This window comes from Anarrhichthys ocellatus, unplaced genomic scaffold (assembly GCF_004355925.1).
Source record: "Anarrhichthys ocellatus isolate YVR2014 unplaced genomic scaffold, GSC_Weel_1.0 scaffold1341, whole genome shotgun sequence".
Lineage (NCBI taxonomy): Eukaryota > Metazoa > Chordata > Actinopteri > Perciformes > Anarhichadidae > Anarrhichthys > Anarrhichthys ocellatus.
In genome coordinates this window covers 1-10,208 of record NW_022281315.1, presented here as the reverse complement: position 1 = coordinate 10,208, position 10,208 = coordinate 1, and the positions used below count along the sequence as shown (strand labels likewise).

Sequence of the window (10,208 nt, the reverse complement as noted above, 5' to 3'; positions counted from 1 at the left end):
ACATTGTTTTAAAACAAACAAGTGAATAAAGATTATATGACAAACACATCTCATGTTGTGAGGAAAGAGCTGGAAGACGTTCAAATCAGGCTGTCTCATTCGTATTCACACCATTTAAAGCCCTTTACAGCCTCTCACACTCAACCATAACAGGTGACGTCAGTGAGTCCCTGAGGGTTCAGGGTTCAGGGTTTAGAGGGGGACACTGGGCACCGTGAACTATCACCCCCTTGCTCATGTATCTTCTGCACACTGCAAGGATTTAGGAGAACATCCTGGTATTTCTGTGCACGGGGACTTACTGAATCATAATACGGTTTTATGGGTGAGATGATCTCAGCAGGCCTCTTGTTGCTCTACTGTGTTTACATCGCTCGGTCATCATGCTGGATCAGACAATGGCTCCTGTATGTTCACCTCCACAGCCTCGCCCCCCCATTCCCTACAAAACTGGAGGAGTGGACTTCTGGCAGCAGGCAGGATCACTGATTCAGCTTTTTTGGGAAGTGAAACTCTTTCGGGAATAGGGAGGAGGCTGCAAAGGTCCAACGAATTTGGGGGGGGAGTGACTCCAGAGGGAGGTGGGGGTGTGGGGGTATAAAGAGCAAACCACCGCCCCCCTTCGTTGGTGCAACTTTCCCCGGCACATCCGACTCAGTCCGTCCGCTGCAGGCTGGAACTTGCCCGCTAAAAAAGCACGGACTGTGCTCCGCAGACATGGCACCTGTCCTCCGAACGCTCGTCTTCATCATCGCCTCAGCGCTCGTGCAAACTGCGCGGGCGGCCCTCTTCAATGACACGTGAGTAAAAAAAAAAAAAGAAAAGCGTTTTTAATCAACAAAACTTCTCATGTTTTTCTGCAAAAAATAAAAAGTTTGCTTTGTGCGTCACGCCTGAGGACGCCAAGAGCGCGCGCGCCAGTGCTTTTGCAGGAGGCGCAGCTGCACGTGATGAAGTAAAAAGTTAGGTGTGTTTTATGTTGTGTTGTTGTGGTATCACTAAGGACCAAAATCCAGCAGAGAGTCCAGCGGTTGGCCTTACTGTTATGCAATCTGCGTGTGTGTGGTGTGTGTGTGTGTGTGTGTGTCCATCTACTACCTCTTAACCATTTGATTAATAAGCTGCTCTTATCTGCTAAACTTAGTGGGAACAATGACTGACAGTGTTTTTTGGTGAATCTAAATCATCTAAAGTGGTGACCACTGTCCTTTAAAGGACTTCACAAACAAAACTCCTCTTCATATTGATTCTGTTCTGACCTTTGGTTTGTGTGTTTACCATAATTCAAACGCCTCTCATAGTTTTTGTGTCAGAGTCCAATGACTTCTCATCATTGTGCAACTTCGGCTCTGGTCAAAACAGCATCAATATTCTCAGCAGCAGCAAACAAAACTCAATTCAACGTGTCCTTTACTTCTCATTGGCAGCCGCAGGCCTGTGTATGCCAACCAGCCTCACACACAGCAGCAGAGTGGTTGTTTACGGGCTCCGTCCATGTAATTGACATGGAAAAAACATTCAAATAACAGCACACTTCAAATACTGATTATTTTGTCTTTTTCAGTGGTGGAAAAAGTATTTACAACTCAAGAGTAAAAGTACTTGCTTTGTGACTGATATTATATTTCTACAAATGTCCTTAAATGGAGTGAAGTGAAAACCACTCGCCTTTTTGCTCCGTTTTTGGTCTCCAACTCCTTTTTAGCTGTTAAATGCTCCAGTATGTTCACCCGCTAGTTGCTAGTTGTGTCCCTGGTTGGTAGGGTATAGTGAGCTTTTATCATAGATGGATGATGCATCTTCACTTCATCCCACTGTACAAAAAAGAAGCCAAAATATCCCTGATACGGGAGCGGCCATCTTGAGATCTGCGGAGTAGTGATTGGGGGGAGCTGGAGCAGCAGGTATGGAGGTCCTGCCCACACAGCCACCCCGAGCCAATCGCGAGCTCAGCAAGGCCACAGATCGTCAGCGTGAGCCACCTAGCCGCTACGTTAGCACCACGGGTAGCTGTTTGGCAAGAAAGACACAACAACAACCATAATATCTTTATGATTACATTTATCTTTGAACTGACACATTCTATTACGGAGACTCGTGACGGGTATGGAAAGTGAAAGTTATGACGGCCTCTCTTGTACGATTCCCGAGACTACAACTTATTACAACCAAACGTATCCGAACACATCAGTGTGATAAGAACTACCTAAACTGCTTGACGTGTACTCTGACATGGAGTTGTTTTGGCTTCACATTTGGGGAGCCGTCACGTTGTCTTCTCTTCTCTTATACACAGTCTCTGTTTTTTACAAATATGAGCGACACCTTTCACATTAATCATCTGCATAGTGATTTGATCTGTTTGTATTGTAAAATATTGATTATAGTCTCTTTAATCTCTAAATTCTACCACCTCATTGCTTCAATTTATTTGAACATGTGTTGTGGAATATTTCTAGGTTAATCGGGAGAAGAGAGTTTTTGTTCACAAATCAATAATAAAGTCTTAACAAGATTCAAAGTTTGTCTTTGTCCGTTTATTCTCTTGCAAGAGGGAAGAAAACACAACAGCTGCGTATTGACACCACATCATTTTATGCATACAGAGGCCCCTCCTCTAGATAAATCGTACATAGGTCGTACAGGTCTTTTGACACAGGCTGTCTTGATCTGCTCATTATCTAGTTTCTGCGAGATGCGTTCAACTGGGAACCAGTTACGGTTTCAAGGTAAGATGAGACTTTCACCTGCAAGTTCCTCATTACTGCATAGTTTTAACCACACGTAAGTTTCGGGTTCACAACACGGACACACAGAGTTCAATATATTTTGCCATTACACATGTCACGCCGATAACGGCTAAGATTTCCTCTGCTCAACGTCAGTACTAGAAAAAAATCCAGGATTCCAATAATATAGGAACAATATTCCTGATGCAAAATACACTAGAATGATTATTATAATGCTGGAACAGAAACAAACATCTGCTTTTGGTTTTTATGCTTATTGTTGCAGCACACCTTGTCCTTTTTTACCAAGTCCCAGCTCATGTCCTTTTCGCTTTTTCTCTACCTGCAGTATTTTCGCGGTGACTGTGAGCTCCCAGGTGAGAGGAGGGAAACAGGAGACCCTGTGTGCTCAGATCCACGGCCCCGAGGAGCCCGTGACTCTGACCGTGGCCCTGGAGCTGGGCTCTGGCAGAACCGCCATTCTGGAGGAGAAAGTCAGCGAGGACTTCTACCGCTGCCTGAACTTCCAGGTCTGACCCGACACGTGTGGACACGGCTAACGTGCATTGTAGATCTTAAAGGTCTTTAGCAGTTAAATGCGTCACAGAGGCTCCCAGGTAGCCCTCCATGTAACTAACACTGGAGTCATCACTTCTCTGTAAACTGCTGCTCTGGTTTCTGTCACACCGCCGCTCGCTGTTATGCAACTTACTGGTGGGCCTGGCTCCACATCGATGGAACCGACCCGCCGACCCCAATCAGCTCTGTGACAATAGCGCTTACTCTCACTGCGTTCCCCAGTGTTTGCCCCCCCCCCTCCCGCTGCAGGGCAGACCGAGTCTGGCATTTGTCTATCTGCGACTAAACAAAGGCTGCTTTCTGCCAAAGGCTAGATATGTACCTGCATTCCTCTGGACTATCTCCCCCCTACCCCCCTACCCCTCTACCTTCAGTCTCACAACACACACAAACACACCTTTCACCCACATGTTGAAGCAGTCCCTGTTATAACTCAGCAGCTCCATTAGCAAGTGAAAACATATGCTACACAAGTATGACGCTATTTCGCTCAATTTCAGCAGAACTCGGATGGATTTGCTTCCCAGCTGTTTTTGTCATAGTTGACCAGATGTTTGAAGAGCGAAAAAAGGAAATGTACAATTTAGAAAAGTGCAGAAAACTACATTTTAAAAGCTTCCAATGTCCTCTCTGACAGATGCTTGTTTTCTGCAGGTCCCTACCGTGCGCTTCAGTACTGTGGCAACCGTTATTGTCACCATTCAGGGTGCGAGCGCCTCGATGAGCAAGAGGACCAAAATCCTCATCGAGCCTCCTGCTTTCATCCACATCATCCAGACCGATAAACCCATCTACAAACCCGGACAGACGGGTGAGTGTTAAGACCTCTTTGGAGGATGTTTAGAGGGAATAGCTGCTGCTCCGCTGCAGTCGTACTGTTCATACGGCCCACGTTAGCACCACCGCGCTGCTTACTAATTCAGCTGCATTTGCACAATTCTGGTCTACATTACTATATCTGCATAATGCTGAGCCACTACTTTAGGAATGCCGTCTATATTCAGCACATGGAGGAAGGGTAGTTCCTCAAGAGTTGTTGGTCGAGGTTGTGTTCAAGAGAAAATATACAAACATCCATCAAATCACAATTAAAAGCTCACGGACCATTTTTAAAAATGTATTTCGTTTTTTCTTTAATTTTGAGCAAGACTTCACCCACAAGATGACCTTCTGTACATCAACTACTCACTCAGTTCATTTGAATTCTTCAAGAATTTCAAAAGTGAAAGAAGATTTAAAAAATAAAGAGAGCTTTTCACAAAAAGCTAAAACTACGTCAAAACATCTACAACCTCAAGCAACTCCTGCAGAATAATCCAACTCATTTACCCAGTCGAATGCATCGTCGCATCTGTTGCAAAAATGGTCACTTCAACGGAAACGAGCTGTAAACACAACACTGACATCGTTGACTATCAGTATAGCAAACATACATGCATACATAAAACATACATTTGTCTGTTTACATCTCCAAAAGACGGGGAGCAACATTAGCTTTCATTTTGAGTTGTGTTTCTGGACATTTGATGAATTTAAGTCCAATATTCACTCGCCTTTTTGCTCCGTTTTTGGTCTCCTCCAACTCCTGAGCAAGTCCGTGCATGAGAATGTAGTGAAGAGAGAGTTTGTGAAGGAGTGAGCATTCTGCACCAGTTGTGTAAGAGTTGGTAAACGGTTTGATATGGTTTTGCTGTTGTGAACTTTACTTTTCTCTGTTTGTTGATTCGTCGCGGAGGCGTGAGTGAAAAACTATATATTTTTTTTAAAGAATTCAAGGTAACACGGGATGACTAATTACTAAATACTCACGGACTTTGATGCACGCCCCCGCAAAGTCTGTGAGGGTTTAGTTCTGTCCGACTGTCAAATCCTCGAGAGTTAGAATCTCTCTCTGACATTTTGAGTCCCTTTATGAACACTTTCCTTAAATCCGCATTTCTGCAGACTTTGCCCCAACGGTAATTGCCCACAATTCATAGAAATGTGACGTTAAACACGGGGTTACCAGTAGAAGCGTGGAGACAAAGAGGACGGCTCATGTGTGTTCAGCCTGAAATATTACACTCAGATTTATTCTATTAAAGCTGTTTTCACAAAAACGATTAAATAGATTATTTGACAAACGCCTCATCTCATGAGGAAAGAGCCTGGAAGACGTTCAAGTCAGGGAGTAAAAAGTTAGAATAAATACCCACAATTATATATAACGTGACGTTCTCACGGTAACGTGATATGTCTCAGCAAAGTGCCGTCCCATTCCTATTTACACTATTTCAAGCCCTCACAGTCAAACCTTCACCAGGAGACGTCAGTGAGTCCCTGAGGGTTCAGGGTTTAAGGCCTTAGAGGGGGACTCTGGGTCTGGTATACATTTGATATATAGACGGTCATTTTGGGTGAAAGTGTTTCTTCAAATGAAGTAGAGAAAGACTCCAAACACTTAAAAATACATTTTACTAAATTGTTGTGGGCTATTAACTGTGATTTGATGGATGTTGAACAAATGTTTTTATATAGTTTTGTTGTTTTTAAACGCGGACCCCAATTCATGAAGACTTTTCTAATTTTTTGGGGGCATTCTTTGTTCACCGTAGAGACACATAGTGAGTAACTGATATACACAGATGGCCATGTGGGTGAAGTACTGAAGTCATTTTTTGGATCATCAACATGTTATTCTAAAATAGTATAATCTGATATAAGCGTGGATATAACAAGACGAGTCGTCTCAATACGATGCCGGTGGTGTTATCGGGACTTGTGTTTCTTAAAGGGGCATTCCACACATTTAGTATTCTAACCTTAGGGCGTGTGTGGGTTCTGACTTTAAGTCCGTCATATGGGTCAAGCATCAAAAACACTTCCCAGAATGCAACTCGATAGCGTCTGTCATTACAGCGTGCCTCTGGAGGAGCGCTGTCTCGTCTGAGGAAAGGATCACAGTGATGTCATCGGGGTTGTTCTGGCTTGTGCTCGGGGATTTTTCACAGAGCCTGTAAAACAAAAGGCACAGACGGTCTCGCAACACATGCTGTTGAGTAGCATTATGGAAATGTTTTGGAGCTTGGACCCTGACCAGGAAGTCTTTAATTTTGACTTTTCTTTTTGTCAGTCTGCACCAAAGTGCTGCAGTCCTTTACAACCTTGTTTCTCATAAAACATAAACTGCTGCTTCTTTCTTTTGAACTAAAGATGAAATATTTGTGCCATCAGATGTCCCTCAGCTGTACTGTAGGATTTAATTCAATGTATTCTCCGCTTGCCTCACTGATTGTATGTATTGCTGTGTTTTTATTAAAACATGGTGATTTCTTTGTCTGTTTTTCTGTCTTTTCTTTAAAGTCCAGTTCCGAATTGTCTCCATGGACGCTAATTTCATCCCTGTGGATCGAGTGGTGAGATTGATTTATTTTTTTATTTTTTTGCCCTTGAAAATGATGATGATAATATTGTACGACGCGTGGGATAATTCCAAGCAGTGAACTTCTGCAGTCTGGTGTGATTTCTGCCGAGCCGTCGGTGAATCTGAGGAGCGAGGTCTATTTTGGTTCAGGAGAGTGGGCGGTGAAAGGAGGGCTGTTTGTTGGTTTAGAAGACGGCGTGGGCGTGAAGCGCTGTGTGGAGTAGTGTGATAAACATGCTGTCAGAGTTCATTTGGCACACACTGCATCTGACCCAAACATCTGAATCAATACGGGGCTCAGGGCCTTTTCCGTTTGTGTTCGAGATGCTGAAAACACGACCGCGTGCAGCCAAATTCATTCAAATGTGTCGTATGATGAGGGAAGGTTTGAAACTGTCTCATAGGAAACTATGAAGCTGGAGCATCCTGTCAGGAATCGATCACTTTCCGACCTCAGGTTTTCCATTTGAACGTCTGAGTGTCTGAATGAGATGAGCAAAGCTTCACACGTTCACCTGACTTAACACCACAGACCGTGACTAAGAAGTGGACGTAGTCATGGTGATGTTACCCTTTGGTTTGTGGACTGACGTTTTGAAGCCTCGAGTTCGGCGATTTCGTCGTTTTCATTGTGGATTACGACCCTCGCCATGTTGGTTTTTTTGCAACTAATGAACAGAAGTGACCATGTTTAGTCTGAGGATGAGTGACGAAATTAGATTTTAGCATTTCAGGTTAATATCGTCCCATAGACTGGTATTAACAGCACAATATCCATCATGAACTCTTAAACTCGGAATTTCGGACAAACTCTCACCAACCCAGACCTCAAAATGAATTAGTAGGTTATGTTGGGTTGTAAAGGAGAATCAAATGAGTCTTGTATTTTTCTGTTGAAGTTTGAATTTCTGTAGGTTTTTGCTGGAAAAATAGGAGATATTCTCTTCTGGGAACTATCTTTACACGTATTATCGTATTGTAACTATCTTTACACATGTATTCTAAATGCATATTTTGTCCAAATTCCATTTACAGCTTATTAACTTTGATATCATTTTTCTTTTTCAGTACAAAGTGGTGGAGCTCAAGGTAAGATCAACTAAAAGTTATTACATGAGAGACTGGCTCAGGTGCTTTCTGTATGAAACCCAGCATGGCACCTCTCCTGCCAACTGTTTAGCTTCCGTATTGTACAGAGAACTACAGGGATGATGTATTTCTGTAGTCCAACAGGAAGTCACCATCACTGGTTCCCTCCACAAACAGCCATTATATTTTTGATTGTTACATTTAAAAAAAACTTTTCTGATTCTTCCAGGTTTAGTTCATCAAGATAATCGTAATGATGTTTGAAGTGTAAAGTAAAAAGCTAACGTTTAAAGGAAAGCTAAAGGAACTCCACCACGGTCACGTGACTTCACGTTAGTCTGTAAAGGAAGTCCACCGCGGTCACGTGACTTCACGTTAGTCTGTAAAGGAGCTCCACCACGGTCACGTGACTTCACATTAGTCTATGAAGGAACTCCACCACGGTCACGTGACTTCACGTCAGTCTATGAAGGAACTCCACCACGGTCACGTGACTTCACGTTAGTCTATAGAGGAACTCCACCGCGGTCACGTGACTTCACGTTAGTCTATAAAGGAGCTCCACCACGGTCACGTGACTTCACGTTAGTCTGTAAAGGAACTCCACCACGGTCACATGACTTCACGTTAGTCTATAAAGGAACTCCACCACGGTCACGTGACTTCACGTCTCCACCACTAGGCTAAAGGAGGACTAGTGTTCTAGTGAGGACGCCTAGTCGTCTCATTTACACTCTTTAACATTCACCAGAGGGGTATTTACTGACCTATTTTACATCAGAGAAATAAACGTTAGAATCTCTTCAGCTTGTGTTAAGCACAGACTTTATTTCAGACTTCTGACCAAAAACAGTTTTAAACAAAACACAACTTTGAGACGAGGGAACAGGAAGTACAAATATACTGACTCATGTCTGTGTTTTAGGACTCAGACAGAATATTTTCGGACTTATAGTTTAGAGGAGGGTGTGGTCAAATCGTTAAGGGATTTGATTGGATCGCTTCAAACTGTGGCTGGATTAGTCATCGTGGATGTCTGGAGAATTACAGTGATGCCCAGCTGTAGAAACAGTTTGCCTCCTTTTATATGATGACATGGACTCACTTAGATTTATCTAAAATAACATTTAGATAAATGTATGTATATATTCCCTAATATTTTGAATGACGAGATATATCTTGACAAATATTTAAAAGTTTCACAGGAGGATAAGAGAGAGGGGTTTTGATATTCATGCTTTTGACATAGGTCTGGCATTCAACAGGAGATGGAAAAACAATTCAGACAGTATAACAAAAATCTTTTTGTGTTTCACTGTTTTTAAAGATTAGGACACGCACAGAAATGCTACTCTTTGACTGCAGCAAAGGTAACATGCACATTGTGTGCTAATTATAGAATTATATGCACATACAGTACAGAAATGTAATATTGTATTACTTTGAAGACCAAAATTGTAAAGCCCCAATGTTGAGGATTTTAGAACTTTTGATTTTGGCGGCCTCAAGACATCAAAGCTGGAAGTTGCGTACTCGTTTTCATAACTTTTATGTCGGTTTTGTACAGACAAAAACATTTGCCCTCTGAAAAAGGGCTTTGGAGTAGGATTTATGTTTCCTTATTACAGCAGGTAAAACAATCTTGTGGGCTTCTATGCTATGAAACACTCCATCGGTCCACACTGTACCTGGTCTGTCCTTGTTGACAGTTGCTTTTGCTGGTCATCTGCAGCAGATAGCCGTTAGCTCTGAACTCAACCTTCAGTCAGTGTGCCTCTGTCTTTTTATGTAGGATCCCAATTCAAACCGCATAGCCCAGTGGTTGGATAAGACCGTTGTTAGCGGCATCCTTGATCTCTCCCACCCGATGATTCCTGAGGCGGTACAAGGAAGCTACGTGATCGCCGCCTCGACAGACAAAGGAGAGCAAATATCCCACAACTTTGACATCAAGGAATACGGTCAGCAGCAGTTACACGCAAAAAAACAACAACAAACAAACATAATTTACCAGAAATAATGATTTGATCTATGTACATTTTCAGCGGTAATATTTTTGATTCTGTTTCCTTTGCTTTAGTTTTGCCTAAGTATGAAGTAACGGTTCATCTACCCAGTGTGATTACCATCCTGGACCAAGAGGCAACACTAAAGATTTGTGGAAAGTGAGTGTCCCACTTAAACGGGACAGACGGAGGTTTGAGAATGAAGTTTAGGATAGTAGCCAATTAAGAAAGTCAAAATGAAAAATGTAATTCTCCTCACTAAAGAAATAAAAACCGTAATGATACTGCACCTCTTAGACATATTTTTCTATTTTCTTAAAAGTGCGGCAACCTCGGTTCTGAAAAGTGAAGTCAGAGCTTCAAGTGTTAAAGCTGCATTCTCTCTAGTGTCCACCAGGGGGC

The 10,208-nt window shown here is 42.7% G+C and overlaps 1 protein-coding gene across 1 annotated transcript; it reads left to right on the top strand.

The window, feature by feature from the left end:
- Positions 1 to 592: 592 nt before the first annotated feature.
- On the top strand, positions 593 to 10,142 carry LOC116377507 (alpha-2-macroglobulin). The gene is made up of 7 exons (XM_031839155.1): positions 593 to 800; positions 3,079 to 3,259; positions 3,963 to 4,119; positions 6,651 to 6,703; positions 7,780 to 7,800; positions 9,593 to 9,761; positions 9,881 to 10,142. The coding sequence occupies exons 1-7, from the start codon at positions 718 to 720 to the stop codon at positions 9,967 to 9,969; spliced, it is 753 nt and encodes a 250-aa protein (XP_031695015.1). The 5' UTR covers positions 593 to 717; the 3' UTR covers positions 9,970 to 10,142.
- Positions 10,143 to 10,208: the final 66 nt, after the last annotated feature.

Excerpts from the sequence above, each read along its gene's own strand:
- LOC116377507 (XM_031839155.1), top strand. The coding sequence starts at position 718 with ATGGCACCTGTCCTCCGAACGCTCGTCTTCATCATCGCCTCAGCGCTC. Across the intron at positions 3,260-3,962 it reads ACCGCTGCCTGAACTTCCAG|GTCCCTACCGTGCGCTTCAG; the intron begins GTCTGACCCGAC and ends TGTTTTCTGCAG. Across the intron at positions 7,801-9,592 it reads ACAAAGTGGTGGAGCTCAAG|GATCCCAATTCAAACCGCAT; the intron begins GTAAGATCAACT and ends CTTTTTATGTAG.